The sequence below is a fragment of the Ascaphus truei genome, chromosome 12 (genome assembly GCF_040206685.1).
Source record: "Ascaphus truei isolate aAscTru1 chromosome 12, aAscTru1.hap1, whole genome shotgun sequence".
In the NCBI taxonomy this organism is placed as follows: domain Eukaryota; kingdom Metazoa; phylum Chordata; class Amphibia; order Anura; family Ascaphidae; genus Ascaphus; species Ascaphus truei.
In genome coordinates, this window is record NC_134494.1 from 2,289,487 (window position 1) to 2,306,471 (window position 16,985).

General features: G+C 44.8%; 1 protein-coding gene across 1 annotated transcript; it reads left to right on the plus strand.

Annotated features, from left to right (window-relative positions):
* Positions 1–3,087: 3,087 nt before the first annotated feature.
* On the plus strand, positions 3,088–7,476 carry LOC142464309 (uncharacterized). Its single transcript, XM_075567794.1, has one exon. The coding sequence runs from the start codon at positions 4,051–4,053 to the stop codon at positions 5,209–5,211; it is 1,161 nt and encodes a 386-aa protein (XP_075423909.1). The 5' UTR covers positions 3,088–4,050; the 3' UTR covers positions 5,212–7,476.
* The last annotated feature ends 9,509 nt before the right edge of the window (positions 7,477–16,985 follow it).

The window sequence follows — 16,985 nt, forward strand, 5'->3', positions numbered from 1 at the left end:
AGTCCACAGATTACCCCGACACACGACCGCTGCTGTCACTGCCCTGACCTGCTGCACAGGTATATGCATGTTTACTCTCAGCAGGAAGCAGCAGGCACACCGGCTGTGTGAGGCCCGTAATATAGTGTGTGCGGCCGTGCGCGCGCCTGTGCAAATACGCGTGCACGTGCCGCACACTTTTTGTGTGAGGAGCAGGCGCGTTCTGATTATTGTGCAGAGAACCTTGTGGTTTGATTTATTCTACCTCCCTCTTATGACTTTTGAACGCCTAGTGCTGCATCCTGTTTATGATCTTTATGGTTAGATTTTGCATTTATCTCACTATGTTTATCTCTGTCTAGTATTGAACACTTAGATTAGTGGAGGATATATTTGTCATTACTTATTCATTTAGACTTACCAATTATTGCTATCAGAATTAGTGGATGATTTATTCTTTCTCATTTGGGGCCTATTTGTGGGTTCTGGGATCAGGAAAGTACCCTTTTATCCCTTTTGGGACTGAGGGGAACGGGCCTGACGAAGGGTTAATCCCTGAAACGTTGCCCCCCTGTATACCCACCTTTTTGTTGTTGCGCGCCCCCCCCCCCCCCTTATTTTGTTTCACTTTTTTCCTCCACACACCCCATATCTGGTACTACCTGTATGTTATTGTAGTTTTCCATGTGTGGTATTGTATGCTTTTTTTGATTCATTTGTGCATATATTAAAACTTACCTTTATACCAGTGACCTGATTTCTTTATATAGGGAGTGCTGGCCTATTCAGTATTTTGTATTGTTTTGAGAGTGATCGGGTCCTCTCTAATCCTTAGCACCCTGCATTGTATACTTTATTAGTGTGAGTGCTGTTTATCGTTACTGTATTGCAATATATATGTGTAATGTATTATTTATTATTATGAAAAAAAGACAGTGTTAAGAATAAAATATTTATTAACATTGTGTACACACACACCCATACACACATACACACATACATACACACATACATACATACACACACACACACACACACATACACACATACGTTTCAGCGGCGGTAGCAGCGCAAAATCTTTCTTTACCACATCTTCCCCCCTGTCGGCCGGCTCCACGCTCACTGCTGTGCGCAGCCCTATTATAGGAAGGCTGACTAACCTCAGCCAACTATAACTGCCGCGTGCGCATGGTCCAGCAAGCGTGCCCTCTATAGAACAGCCCTTATTCCTCAGAAGGACGCTGTGCTTTGTTTCCTTACCTCCCCGGCAAAGATCAGCTGATGCCGCCTTGCTGGGCGGCTTAAAGGGACAGTGTGTATCCTGCTTGGAGTCTTCGGAATACACACTTTTTGATGGCAATGGGGTAACTTTTGTGTCGGGCACTAATCATTGAATCAGTAGCACATAGGAGTATATTTGGATTCTGGACTTTACTAATAATTTTGTTGCCTGCTATTAATCAACATCATATGGAGGGCACATATTTATTCACTTCTCCATACCAAGGCTATTACTTATAACAGAATTGTGATAATTAGTGCTTACTTATATTCTGGCATCTAGCATATCATTATTGGGCGTAGTTTGCATTATTGGGTGTAGTTTGCTTATTATGCTCATTTACCGCTATATTACAACATACTCTTTCTGTCCCCATGTGTTTTACACTCTTTACCTATTAGTATCTTAGGACAGATCTAGTGATCCTTCTTGTGATTAGGGTGTATACACTGTTTATTTAGGGTTGCTTTGATTCATTCCTGCTTTTGCTCTATTATTGTCTGCTCTTAGCTCATTGTTGCCCTTTTGTATATACATATATACTGTACTATGATGTTCATTTTGTTCATCTGTATTCATACATTCACTTTGAGGTTTATCTTTGATCAGGGGTATTACTTCTCCAGGTAATTTCATGGATATGCCCCCTTGTCTTAGTGTGAGGTACCTATTTTCTACTGTCCCCCTCCTGTGCATTGGAATCATTGAGAAGGTCAGTTAGATTTGTAGTGCTCATAAGTGCATTTAGGTTTATCATAGGCATTTTCCTGCATTAGCGGTTTACATAGGAGCTTTCATTAATGCTCCATTACCATTTGCATATTCCTGTATATTTGCACTTGTGTTGTTAGTGTTGTTATTATAGTCAGTCTGTTTGTCCTCACTCGGCTGTTTGTCTAAATAAAGTTCATACTTTTGTACTCACCATTGTGTGCTCCAGTTTGGAGTGTTGTTGGGTCCTGTTCTATGGGACCTACAATTGTCTCTCTTGGTTTATACTCCTCTCGCTGCTGCCTGCAAGACTTTTCCCATACTGTCCCCTCTCTCGGGAATTCCCTACAACGCACCATCAGACTCTCCCCCAGCTTTCAGGTGTTTATAACCTCCTCAAACTTGAAACCTCATTGGGACCAGCTATGTGGCTACACCAATCTTCACCCTGTGTAATCCCAAACCCAAACCTTAATGGGTTCAGCTGAGAGTCTGGGATATATTTCAACCTGAGCCACACACTCTCCTACAATGAGCAGCCACCTTACCATCTTTTACCATTATCCCTCATTCCGTCTAGATTGTAAACACGAGCAGGGCCCCGATGGCCTCTTTGTATCTGTTTGTGCATGTTTGTCCTTATATGTAATATACATAACTCTATGTACACTACCGACACACTTTATTGAAGTGTGGTCGGTACCGCAAGCCGGGAAATCTCCCGGCTTGCTAGTGGCCGCCCCTATGACGCGCGGTCACGCGTCATCGGGAGCGTGCGCCCCCTGCACGCGTGTCCAGGGGCTCCCCGAGGGAGCCCTGGTGTCCCGCGATCGCGGGACAGCGGCAGGGGGTTCCGGGGGACCCGGCGGACCCGGCAGCGGTAGGGAGAGCGCCCCGATCGGAGGGCGCTCTTCCGCTGCTTCGGCGCGCGCCCGTCACACTCGGGCGCGCGCCAGGCTACTGCTGCGGCACAGAACGGGCAAATGCTCGAATAAACTGTGCCGCAGCAGTACCTCATTGTACCGCGCTGCAGAATATGTTGGTTCTTTACAAATAAATAATAATATTCCCCATGCTTATAGCTGTGACTAAGGTCTAAGCACACACATCTAATAGCAGTAATCCTAAAGGGATTTATTCCCCTAGGAGAAAGGAGGGAATAACCTTTGCTGCACCAATAAGCTTGGGAAGTGTATATTTTTTTTATATTTTCTTTTGTATATGTTTTGCACCATTTTTTAGGGCACTTTTTGTTTACCAGATTGAATTGCAGTGCAGCACAAATCAGGGGAAATGATGTAACATTACGGCTGGAACGTCTGTTCTTATTTTAGGTAATCAGCCCAGTTAGACTAGTGTAAGCTGTGTATTTACCCCTTTGTAGACGTTAGTGGTGAGATAGTCATGAGATACCAATGGCTAGCTGACCCACTTGAGCCACTAAAGGGTTAATATATCGCAAAGTACAACAAAACGTATTTGACGAGAAAAAGTTCTGATCTACTTGTTCACTTTGTAATAGGTCATACCTACAGAAAAATATAGGAAGAACATTGATACAGGGAGAAATGTGATTTCCATTACTGGAGTGAGAAGGAAATATTTATTTCCATTTGAAACATATTTGTAAAAGGATTAATTGGGGTGTTTCTTTGCCTTCCTCTGGGTTAATGTAAATATAACTAATATAACAATGGAACTTTAATGATATGGTTCAGCATCTTGCACACGTAGAGTTTTATAGAGGTTGAATTCAATGAATATTTCTTTCTCACCCAAATCTACTTTGTTGCATTGCAATGTTACATTAATACATTTTCTCACCATAGATGTATCTTGAGCACACGACTGATCTGTGAACAAGAAGCCATATAAGAAATGTCCCAAACATCATCAATTGCACAAGGTGTTAATGGAAATATGTTCTATGGACTTCAACATTGCATAAGTCTGTAATAGAACTTGAACACGATTACAAGAAACCCGGCAGAACATTCCTATACATAAACAGCATTTTACTAAATGTACAGGAACCACAATACCAGACAAGGCAAGCAGAGGGTTTAAAGACCTGAGACATGAAAACCAACAGTGGGAAATTCGGCAATGTTATGCAGCAAATAATCCCCACAGGGAAGAAATCCTATAACTGTTCTGAATGTGGGAAAAACTTCAATCAGAAATCAGTTCTTGTTAGACACGAAACAATCCACACAGGGGTGAATCCTTATAAATGCTCTGAATGTGGGAAAAGCTTCAGTCAGAAATCAAATCTTGTTACACATGAAAGAATCCATACAGGGTTGAAGCCTTATAATTGCTCTGAATGTGGGAAAAACTTCAGTGATAAATCACAACATGTTAAACACCAAATAATCCACACAGGGGTGAGATCCTATAACTGCTCTGAATGTGAGAAAAGCTTCAGTCAGAAATCAGGTCTTGTTAGACACGAATCAATCCACACAGGGGTGAGATCCTATAACTGCTCTGAATGTGGGCAAAGCTTCAGTCAGAAATCAGATCTTGTTAGACACGAAACAATCCACACAGGGGTGAGATCCTATAACTGCTCTGAATGTGGGCAAAGCTTCAGTCGGAAATCAAATCTTGTTACACATGAAAGAATCCACACAGGGGAGAGACCCTATAACTGCTCTGAATGTGGGAAAAACTTCAATCAGAAATCAAATCTTGTTACACATGAAAGAATCCACACAGGGGAGAGACCCTATAAGTGCTCTGAATGTGGGAAAAGCTACAGTCAGAAATCAAAGCTTGTTACACATGAAAGAATCCATACAGGGTTGAAGCCTTATAATTGCTTTGAATGTAGGCAAAACTTCAGTGATAAATCACAACTTGTTACACACCAAAGAATCCACACAGGGGCGAGATCCTATAACTGCTCTGAATGTGAGAAAAGCTTCAATCAGAAATCAGCTCTTGTTAAACACGAAACAATCCACACAGGGGTGAATCCTTATAAATGCTCTGAATGTGGGAAAATCTTCAGTCAGAAATCAGATCTTGTTACACATGAAAGAATCCACACAGGGGAGATGCCCTACAACTGCTCTGAATGTGGGAAAAGCTTCAGTCGCAAATCAAATATTGTTACACATCAAAGTATCCACACAGGGTTGAAGCCTTATAATTGCTATGAATGTGGGAAAAACTTCAGTGATAAATCACAACTGGTTACACACCAAAGAATCCACACGGGTGAAGCCTTATAACTGCTCCCACCCTCTTTTCAAATCCTAGTTGGCAGAATCTGCCTCCCCCTTTTCTAAGCCCATCTTGGTTGCTGGCATCTACTGCCCCCCTAAAGCCCCTCTACAATCCCTGACTGATATCTCCCAGTTTCTTGGCTCCATTTCCTCTCTGAATGAGAAGAGTGAGCTGCTAGTTCTTGGGGATTTCAACTTCAATTGGCTTGAACCTTAAAACCACAAAATCCAGATACAAATCAAGTCACTTACCCTATAGCAACTCATTTCCCAACCCACATGGACAAACCTGAAATCGTGCAACCATTCCTTGCTGGACTGGATTCTCTCCTCAAATCCCAGCAGAATCCAATCCTCTGGCATCCTTCCTTACATTTTCAGTGACCATGCAATAGTATACTGTGTAAGGAAAATTAAACTGCCCCAATCAAACCCTAAAGTTCTCCTTACTAGAACATTTAGAAATTTTAACCCACTACAGTTCCTGGCTGATCTTACCAACTGCCCTTGGCACAGAATCAATTTAATTCCCGACCTTGATTCTGCGCTCGACTATTTCCAATCCGAGTTCTTAAAACTCTGTGATACCCATGCTCCACTACGCAGCATAAGGGTATGGGGGCGGGGGCACCTTCCATGGGTTACAACTGACCTTATAGCACTCTACCAGTTCAGGGATGCCTTGTGGAAAAGCTATAAAGTAACTTGCACTACCAAGGATCTCAATCACTACAAATGCCTGCGGAACATGTGCACAAGGCATGCAAAAGCACAATTTTACTCTGACAATCTCCACCAGAATATATCAAACCCAGCTAACTTCTGGAAGGTTATCAACAATATATTCCAGCCTTCTAACCATCAACAACCAAGTAATATCACAAAGGGGGATATTACTCTGACAAACCCCACTGAGATTGCAAATGCATTCAATGATTACTTTGCGGGGTGTGCTACTAACTTATTAGCGAAACGCAACCCAAAGCACAAACCTGAATCTCATCCTGGGAGTACCCATATAGCCCCACCCCCTCCTAACACTGCCCACAATTTTCAATTTGGCCCAGTATCCGAAGAGATTACACAAGCGCTCCTCAAATGAAAACTAAGCAGCCAATGTGGACCTGACCTACTACAATCTAGGTTCCTAAGACTTGGTGCCCCAGCATTTGCCAAACCAATTGCTTCCATAGTCAACTCTATCCTGTCTTCAGGCCATATCCCTAAGACCTGGAAAACTGCCAGAATTGTCCCAATCTTCAAAAGTGGGGACAAAAACACTGTCTCAAACTACAGGCCAATCTCCCTTCTCCCAATTCTATCCAAAGTCATGGAAAAATGTGTCCACTCCCAATTAAGCGATTACTATACCAAGACAAATTTCCCTAGCCAATTCCAATCTGGCTTTCACCCCAAACACTCAACCGTAACTACCCTGCTAAAAGTTTGCAATGAAATCCAGTGTGGAATGGAACGGTGACAACTCACTGGTGCAATATTCCTAGATTTTGCAAAGGCTTTTGATACTGTTGATCATGCTATCCTGATTAACAAACTCCAGAGCTCTGGAATAGGGAAGCATGCTTTAAACTGGTTTCAGTTCTACCTATCAGGTAGATCCCAACATGTGTCCATCTCAGGCTCTAACTCCAATCCCCTTGATATCACCTGTGGTGTCCCGCAAGGCTCTGTTCTGGGGCCCCTACTCTTCTCGGTGTTAATAAATGATCTTCCCACAGCTTGTAAGGAAGCTCCAATACACATGTATGCAGATGACACAATCTTATATGCACACATATAACTAGATTGGTCATCACTCGAGTCTACGCGCAAAGTTCACCTTTCCTGTCTTGCCTTCAAATACTTTCTGGGCAAGCTACCCATCTATCTGAACAAGCTCCTCACCCCTACCACATGCACCACTTATCATCTGAGAACAGACTCCAAAAGACTGTTCATGGTCCCAAGGCTCAACAAAGTATCCAGCCGCTCCTCCTTCTCTTACTGTGCACCCCAAAACTGGAACAACCTACCGGAGACTCTCACATCCACCAGTTTAAGTTCTTTCAAAACTAAGGCTGTCTCACATTTTTTATGCTGGTCTGTAACTGTTTCATAAGCCTATAATATTTCTTCTTTAACTGTGCATGCAATGTATTGTACAGTATATAATGTATACCTTGTTCATTTATGTAACTGCATTTGTAACCATGTATTATTTGTCATTTTAACTCTGCCCAGGACATTCTTGAAAACGAGAGGTAACTCAATGTAAACATTTTATAAATAAATAAAAATAAAATTAAATAAGTTGTATATAAATATTTATATTATAGCAAATATCAGCTGCATTATACACCCATATGGTTTTGTTAACATTGCTGTTAATTGAACCTCAATTAGCAATATACGGTATATTCAATTTGCATGTAAAATTACTAGACATTTAAAACTTTAAATACCTACTGTCACAGTAGACCAGACTTAATTCATGCCGAATATACTGGGAACTGATTGAACAGGACAAAATGATAAAATAAACTGAAGATTTATTCCCTTTCGGGCAAACACAACACTGTAACACAAATAACACTTGAAAATAACACGGTAAACTAACAGGGTGAAGTATCCAAGAATAACACTGCCTAGCAATTCTCCCTTGCTAGATCAGTCACGAATGCCACACTCCTTCCCAGAGTGTCTCTCTGCATGTAGATCTGCTTCTGATCAGCATCCCTCCTTATATAGGGCTCTGTGGCTATTCTTTCCATCAGAGGGGCTGCTGGACAATCAGGTTTGCTCTCGAATCGATTGACCAGGCGCTGAAAGGTAGCCGGGGCATTCCTCATCCCGAATGGCATCACTAAGAACTCATAGAGGCCACTCGGGGGGGATGAAGGCTGACTTCTCTCTCGCCTCCGGGGTCAACGGGATCTGCCAGTACCCCTTACTGAGATCCATCGTGGTCAGATACTTTGCCCCTGCGAGTTCATCTAATAACTCGTCCATACGGGGCATGGAATAAGCATCTGGCACCATCCTTGCGTTGAGCTGCCGGTAGTCCACACAGAACCGCGTGGTTCCGTCCTTGGGTACCAGGACTACCAGACAAGCCCAAGGGATCTGGGATGGTACAATTACCCCTAGGGCCAGCATTTCTTCCACTTCCCTCTCTATACTGCCGTTAACCTCTGCTGATACGCGATAGGCATGCTTATGCACAGGACGCAGACCACCTGTGAGTACAGGGTGATCTGTGATATGGGTTCTGCCTGGCTTGTCCGTGAACAGAACCCTATACTGCTCTAGCATATTCCTAGCATCTACTCTCTGCCTAACACTCAGCTGAGTCCCGATCTCCACCTGCTCCACTGTACCTTCCTGCATAGCCTCCCCTAAGAGGTCAGACAGAGCATCGCTCGCCTGCTCTCCCATCGGTGGGCTACAAATGGCCAGCACCGATGCCACACTCTGCGCTATATACTCCTTGAGCATATTGATAGGATACGTCTTATTCCTATCCATATCTATCTGTACAACGTAATTGATCTCGTTCATCTTCTGGAGTACCGTCCAGGCAGCCATTAACTTGTTCTCCCGAGTAGGCTTGAGAACAAGTACTTGCTGACCTGGGATGAACTACCTACTATTGGCATCCCGGTGATACCAATGCTTCTGCTTGGTCTGAGTGGCCCTAAGGTTGTCCTGTGCCAACCTCATCAGCATCTCTAACCGGTCCCTGAGATCTACTACATACTGATGCACAGAAGCATCAGTAGTAGTAGCCTCCGCTTCCCACCCCTAACGGAATAGGTCCAGAGGTCCCCTGACCCTGCGGCCATATAGCAATTCAAAGGACCTCTCGGTACACAAACAGCAAGTGCTGCAGGGGAATCTACCAGCCTTTCCCCTTCGCCTTTATAAAGGTCTGAGGCATCTGCTTCAGGGTCCCGTTGAACCTCTCACACAGTCCGTTGATTTGGGGGTGGTAAGGGGTCGTTTTCTGGTGCTTCACCCCACACGCATCCCAGAGACACGGCAACAATTCACTCATGAATTGTGTGCCCTGGTTGGTTAGGATCTCGCTAGGGAAACCTACCCTTGTAAAAATACTAAGCAAAGCCTTGGCTACTACCCTCGCGTCTATAGTAACAAGCGCTACAGCCTCAGGGTACCGGGTGGCAAAGTCCACCCCCGTGAGGATGTAGCGTTTCCCAGGACCACCTGGGAATCATAAGGGGTCCCACAAGTTCCATTGCTACCCTCTGGAAGGGTTCCCTGATTACCAGTAACGGGTTCAGGGGTGCCTTCACATGATCGCCCACTTTACCCACTCGCTGGCAGGCATCACAGGACCGGCAGAAATCTGCAACAGCCCTTGATGCCCCCAGCCAGTGGTAAAGCTGCAACAGCCCGGCTCTCGTCCGAGTGACCCCCTGATGCCCCGCTAGTGGAATGGAGTGGACTACCCACAACAACTGCTGCCTATACTCTGTGGGCACTACCAGCTGTCGTCTACCCATCCATACCTCATCTAAACCCTTAGTCCCTGACTCTATACAGTAACCCGCGGTGCCACAAGTAGTAATTCGACCCGTCCCCTGGCTTAGACTCGGACGCCCGAAGTCTCATGCCCTCCAAGCTGGGGTCGGATCGCACCGCTTCCCTAAACTTAGTACCTAACTCTGGCCGCCCACCGGTCGCTGCTACGTCAGGGGGACTGGGAACAGGCAAAGGGAACAGTAGGTCTGTATCAGAAGTCGATTTAGTCTGGCTTACCTGCCCAGTCTCCACATAGGCCACTGGTACCATTGGTCCCAAATGCAGGGGGACAGGGGTTGCAACTGCTGTTACCTGGCCTGACTGGCTCCTGGTGATCACTGCAACTGGAGCCAGCTCTGCTGTAAACACGCAGGTAACGTGCCCCAGGTCATTGCCAAGCAAAACCTCGGCATCTAACCCTGGCAATACCCCCACCTCCCTCATGCCACATCCGGCACCCCAATCCAAAAAGACCTGGGCAACCTGTAGTGACTGCGGTCCTCCATCAGGCATGGTCACTTGCATTCCAGGGCCGAGGAGCAAATCCTCTGGCCGCACCATATCAGGGCGTACAAGGGTAACAGGGGCACCAGAATCCAGCAAGCCGTCCGCTTGCCGGTATCCGATGGTTACTTTTCTCAGGTGCTTCTGGCGAACGTCATTGCATGCTGACTGGTGCCACCTATTGTCCTCCGATCTCCATGGCTGGTCCTGAGGTGACAAGGACAGGCCCATCCGTGGACGTCCCTCTGGGTTTGGCTTCCACGGTTGGTCTTGGCTCCTCTGTGTGTGTCTGTGCCAGCCGCACACGGGCGACTGGCCTCGCAGCTTGGGAATGGTGGCCCTGCTGGGCTTCCCTGGACCTGGCATGGTCCGGGCAGTCTGGCCTGATGTGACCAACCTTATTGCAGTTGTTACACCACCTCTCATGTTTAAATTCTGTAGGTGGTTTACCTCCCGCTGCAGGCTTGTGAGTCCCTTGCGGGGTCATCTTGGCTCCCTGGGCCGTAGTGGTCACTCCTCTGGGAGCTAGTTTCGGGTTGATCAACGCCCTGCTGGGTACATAGTCGTCTGCCAGCTTTGCTGCATCCACATGGGTATTGGGTTTTCTGTTAAACACCCCTGCCCTCACCTCCGGGGGACACTGCTGCAGAAATTGTTCCTGATACATTAAGTCCAGCAACGCGGGAAATGTAATGACCCCACAACCCTCCACCCACTGTGCCCCATGCAATGCCATGCGGGCATCGTAATTGACAAAGGACTCTTGAGGCTTCTTTTCGCCAGTCCTGAACTTGCCTCGGTACGCTTCTGGGGTGAGGGAGTACTGAGCCAGCAACCTGTTCTTCACGTGACCGTAGACATCGCCATTGTCATCTGGGATAGCCTGCAGCGTCTGTTTGGCCAGACCAGACCACAAGGGGTTAAGTCTGATAACCCAGTCCCGTTGTGGTACTCTGTACCATCAACATTGCATCTCAAAGTCCTTCAAGGATCCATCAATCTGTCAGTACCGTCCACAAATTTGCAGAAACTGTGATGGTTTATTCTGGGAATGTCCTGTTCCCCGTTGCCAAGGTGGGAGTGAGGGGTTCTTCCCAATGCCACGACCAGCAGCTGGATTCGCTCTGCTGCCGTAGCCCCCTCTCCCCATGTGGTCAGGAGCACGGTGAGCACTGGGGTGACTAGTCAGGTCGCTGCAACGCCCGGTCCACCCACTGGTGCCAAGCCACTAATATTCAGGTGGTCACTTGCTCCCTCCCCATGTTCTTGCAACTCCGGAGCCGGATTAACCTTCTGCACTCCATGCGACAGCGGCTGAGGGGCCATGCCCCTCCGGTGGAGCCAATCTGGCTTCGTAGTCCTCCCAGGTCTTGCTCCAGCTGTCCCTTTGTCTGACCGTCAGTCGGCATTCCATAGCCCACGCAATCTACGAGCAGGGCCGCCAACAGTGGGGGAAAAAGGGTACTGGCGTCCTGGGCCCCGTGGGTCAGGGAGGCCTGGCCGTCCGGGCCCCCTGCGTGGCCGGGCACCAGTTAATTAAATTTAAAAAAATGCTGTGCCGGGTCTCCCTATGGGCAGTGCCGGAAGTCAGCAGCTGGGCTATGCGTGAGAGGGAGGCCCGGCGCGTGCGGGAGCAGCATGGTGGGGCAGGTGCCTGTAGCGGGGCCGGCGGCAACTGCTGTGACGAGCCTCCGGGCCCCCGCAGCACCCGGCAACCCTCCCGCAACCGCCAACCCCCCCGTACCCGACAACCCCCCCGCACCCGGTAACCCCCCGCAGCCACCGGCATCCACCTTACCCCCCCACCCCTACCGGCATCCACCTTTCCCCCCCCCAACCCTACCGCCATCCACCTTCCCCCCCACTCCTACCGGCATCCACCTTCCCCCCACCCCTACCGGCATCCACTGGACCCGGCCTGATCATCCAAAAGGTAAGTCTTTATTTTAATATATATTGGGGGGCTTGGGGGAATTTTTATATGTATTTGGGGGGCTTGGGGGAATTTTTATATGTATTGGGGAGGGTTTTTTTTTTTATGTGATGTTTATGTATATATGTATATATATATATATATATATATACATACATACATATTACCATCCTTGCGTCAGGCAAAAAAGAGGCAGCACTCACATCCAAGAATAAAATGTGTATTCAGGCATGTGTAGAACTTGTATCGCACGATCCAGGGGGAGCATAGGGGAAAAAACATAAAAATACTCTAAGTGCAGTGGTATATACAGTGCTAGGAAAAAATCCTATTCAACTTGGCTCCTGTGTTATTCCTACCTCTTGTTCCTCTTGTGAGTACATACCTACATACAGTGGTTGACAAATCACCAAAAAATCTACTCGCCACACAAAAAAATCTACTCGCCACCTAGTACCAAACGTGTGCTGGTTGGGCCAATATTTACTCGCCCGGGGGTTAAATCCACTCGCCCGGGGCGAGCAAATGTATAGGTTTGTCGAACACTGCCTACATATATACATACATACATACATATACAGTATACATAAACATCACATATTTTTTTATGTTATGTTTATGTATATATGTAGGTATGTACTCACAAGAGGAACAAGAGGTAGGAATAACACAGGAGCCAAGTTGAATAGGATTTTTTCCTAGCACTGTATATACCACTGCACTTAGAGTATTTTTATGTTTTTTCCCTATGCTCCCCCTGGATCGTGTGATACAAGTTCTACAATTTGGGGAAGAGTGAAAACAACCCCACTGGAGGGTTGTAGCAGGGGGTATTACATTTGATTTATTGGTTTTATCACTTGTGAGTCATTATATTGCACTTTAAAAATCACATTTTGTCACTTGATATATTTAGGACATAGCGCCTTGTTTACACCTTTCCTTGCACATTCAGGCATGTGTAGACAGACAACCAATCCCGACGTTTCGGCTCCGGAACGGAACCTTTCTCAAGGGGGGTGCAACATACATAAGACAGACAGGACATATACAGTATACCAAGAAAACATACATAAAATCACCTATGCTTAATTACCTAATCGTGGCAAGCCCGCGAAAATCAAAAATAAACTGGTGTATATGCAGATCCGCCATCTTGGAGGAGGAACCGTAATGCGCATGTGCAATAAAGCAATGGACAATTGGAGACGCCATCTTGAGTGTGGCACATCTATCGCGCATGTGCACCTCTGATATGTGACGTCTGCATTCCAAAACGGCACAGGAGGAGTCAGAGGAGAGTGTGACCATGCCCTCTGTCTGAAGCTAATACTTAGCACATGCGCAGAAACATTAATCCCTCTGTGACGGCTGCATGCATAGTACAGATACAATAGTAATATGACACTTGTGCACTATAATGAAAGGAGAGAGACAATAATAAAAAAAGAGACACTAATAGAAAAATAAAGGCTATAATAAAGATACTAGCCTTTCCAAATATGTAAAGATATTAAAAACACTTTTCTGGTAAATATTCACAAATCATGTAATATCCTACTGTACATCGACTGATAAGGCACATATAAACCCAGCCAATGAGTACCTAAATGAAACCATAGCCATAAAGAGCAGTATCTAAAGAAATCACATGTATCTAATAGATGGTTAATAGAAGCATTTATGGGGATAGCTAACCAGTAAACACCAGCAAAACAGAAATCAAGGGGGCAAACCACTAGACATTAAAGTGAGGACAGGGAGTGAGAAAACATGAGGAAAAAGAATATATCAGTGGAAAATATCCACCCAGGAGTTATAAACATGCAACGTCTATGTTCTAGTATCAACCAAACACATATAATACTTTTTAGCTATAGGCTGTAATCTATATATAGGAATCAAGTACCATATTGTCCGTTATCAAATGAGTAAGGAAAAAAGCGAGATCATACATATTATTCATTATTTATATTATAAGAAGCATCCTAAACTCAGGTCCTCATTCAGACCCCTTGGGGTCATGGTATTCAGATTGAAAATGAATGTTGCTTCCATCTGTAACAAAATCTTGTTTCTGTTCCCTCCTCTATTTAAAACATGAGCTTGTGCTATTGGCATACATCGAAAAGTCGCCAGGGTGTGTTGTAAGTTCTTAAAATGCCTTGCAACTGGTAAATGTCACAATTCATCTTGGTCCGTGGTATGTAACAGGGCCTTTCTAATAGACGACCTGTGAAGAGCAATCCATTCCTTTAGCATCCTAGATGTTTTGCCCACGTAGTATAAGCCACATGGGCATTTGATGATATACACCACATATCTTGATTCGCAATTCAAAAAGTTATTAATTTTGATAGAAATTCCACTATGTGGATGAGTAAAGGATTTCCCCAGCAGGAGATACTGGCAGTTAATACAGCCCTTGCATTTATGCTCCCCATGATGTTGTGTCAACCAGGTTCTTGGTGACATATATTTGTCCACAGGATCTGATGATGTTAGCGTCTCTCCCAGGCTTGGTCCTCTTTTATAACAAAACAGAGGTGGTGTTTTAAAATGTCTACCAATCCTTTTTTGTCGTTGGCTAAGATATGCCAGTTCTCCCTGATACTCTGTTGTATCAATCCCGACGATGTGCTGTAAGTGGAGACTACATTAAATCGATCCATTTCCGATTGTTTGGTGGGCGGCTTAAGGAGTTCTTCCCGAGTGGGAATTCTTGCATTTGCCAAGGCCTGTAATATTTCTTCTTCCTGGTATCCTCTTTCTCTGAATCGCTCTGCCATCTTTGTTAATGCAGTGTTGCTAGTGATACGTCTTGCTAGTGATACGTCTTGCTCTCAACATTTGAGAGTATGGGAGGCCTCTCTTCAATGTCACTGGATGATGACTCTTAGCTTCCAATAAGGTATTCCGATCTGTTGATTTATGAAAAACACATGTCCCAAGTTTACCATTATTGGCAAATACCACTGTATCCAGAAATGCAATGTGTGTATCACTATGGCAATCCGTTAACCTAATAGTGGATGGTATCTCATTAATATGAGCCACGAATTGTAACAGGTCTTCCTCCGATCCTTCCCAGAGCATAAAGATGTCATCAATGTATCTTTTATAATGTATGATACATTCAGAGTGTGGAACATCAGTGAGAAGGTGGATCTTTTCGTATGCATCCATATAGAGATTTGCATAAGATGGGGCCATATTAGACCCCATCGCCGTTCCCATTAGTTGAAGGTAATATGACTTCTCAAACTTAAAAAAGTTCTTATGTAAAATTAATTCAATTAGAACCATAAGAAATTCTACTGGTGGTCCATGCGGAATAGGGTATCTTCCCAATAAATCTCTAATAACATCAACTCAGTCCTGATGAAGAATGTTTGTATATAGACTAGAGACGTCTAGAGTAACCAACAGAACACCTTTGAAATCATGTTTGATCTCAGCCAGTTGGTTGATGAAACTGGTGGTATCTTGTACATACGAAAACATTTGTTGTACTAAGGGCTGCAAAAAATAATCCACATACTGTGAGAGTGGGTGGCAAAGGGATCCCTGTGCCGAAATTATGGGTCTCCCTGGTGGCGAAGTTAGACACTTGTGCATTTTAGGTAGTGAGTACATCACAGGTATTACAGGGAACTCCTGAGTTAGAACTTTAGCAGTCTCATCCGAGATCCATCCATTGTTGAGACCCATATGAAGGATGGAATCTACTTCTTTTTTGTTAGTAAGGGTATGATCTGCAGGCAATTTTTTATAATGCTTAATGTTGTTTAACTGCATTACAATTTCATCTCTGTAATATTTATAAGACATCACTACTATTCCACCCCCCTTATCAGCAGCTTTAATGATAATGTCAGTATTAGATTTAAGGGATTTTAAGGCATTCTTTTCGTCTTTAGACAAATTGTAAAAGCTGGTCTTGTGACTCTTGACCGCCTGTCTGGTGTTCTTCTCAAGTAGGCCCATAAAATTAGTAATGCTATGATTGACCACATGTTGGTCAAAAGAACTAGAGGGTTTAAATCTATTAGTTGGTACCAGCTCAAGCTGGTTCGGAGATTCCAACCTTGCATCAGTGTTGCTAAAAAAATCTTTAAGCCGCAGGCGTCGGTTTAGCTTAAACATGTCCACCTCCCAGTTGAAGGAATTCTGTAAGTGAATGGGAACATATGAAAGGCCTTTGAGTACTGACGTTTCTGCTGGTGTCAGTGTATATGAGGAGACGTTGTATATTACTGTTTGTGACCCTTCGCTGGCATGGGCCCCATCTTTTCTTTGCTCGCATGTGGCAGAAATCTTTGGTTTCCACCCCCCCCCCCCCTCCTGGTTTGTCTCGTGCACTTGAATCGTGTACTGGTGGTTTTAAATGAGGGGCACTGGCGGGTCCTAAAAAAGCACTAGTGGTGGCGATCTCCTGAGAATCATATAAATCTGTATCGCTAGTATTGCAACTGGCGCCACCTGTCGCTGCTTTCTTATAACGTGTGTACATTTCCTCCTCTGTCTGGATCCACCTGATGTAGTATCATTAATACCCAAGAGCCATTTATAGACTTTATTTTCTTTATAGTCTAATTTGACTTGTTGTAACTTTTCCCGTTTGTATTTAGTCAGACTATCCCGATAGGCATCTGTTATGTTCTTAATCTTATCCAGCCAATCAGTAGTTGTGTCTGTAAGCATAATGTTTCCACTCTTATCTTCAATATCTTTAATGTCTCTTCTGATTTTAGTTATTTCTTTGATGGATTGTTCTATAGCTAAAATAGTTAGGTCAAAT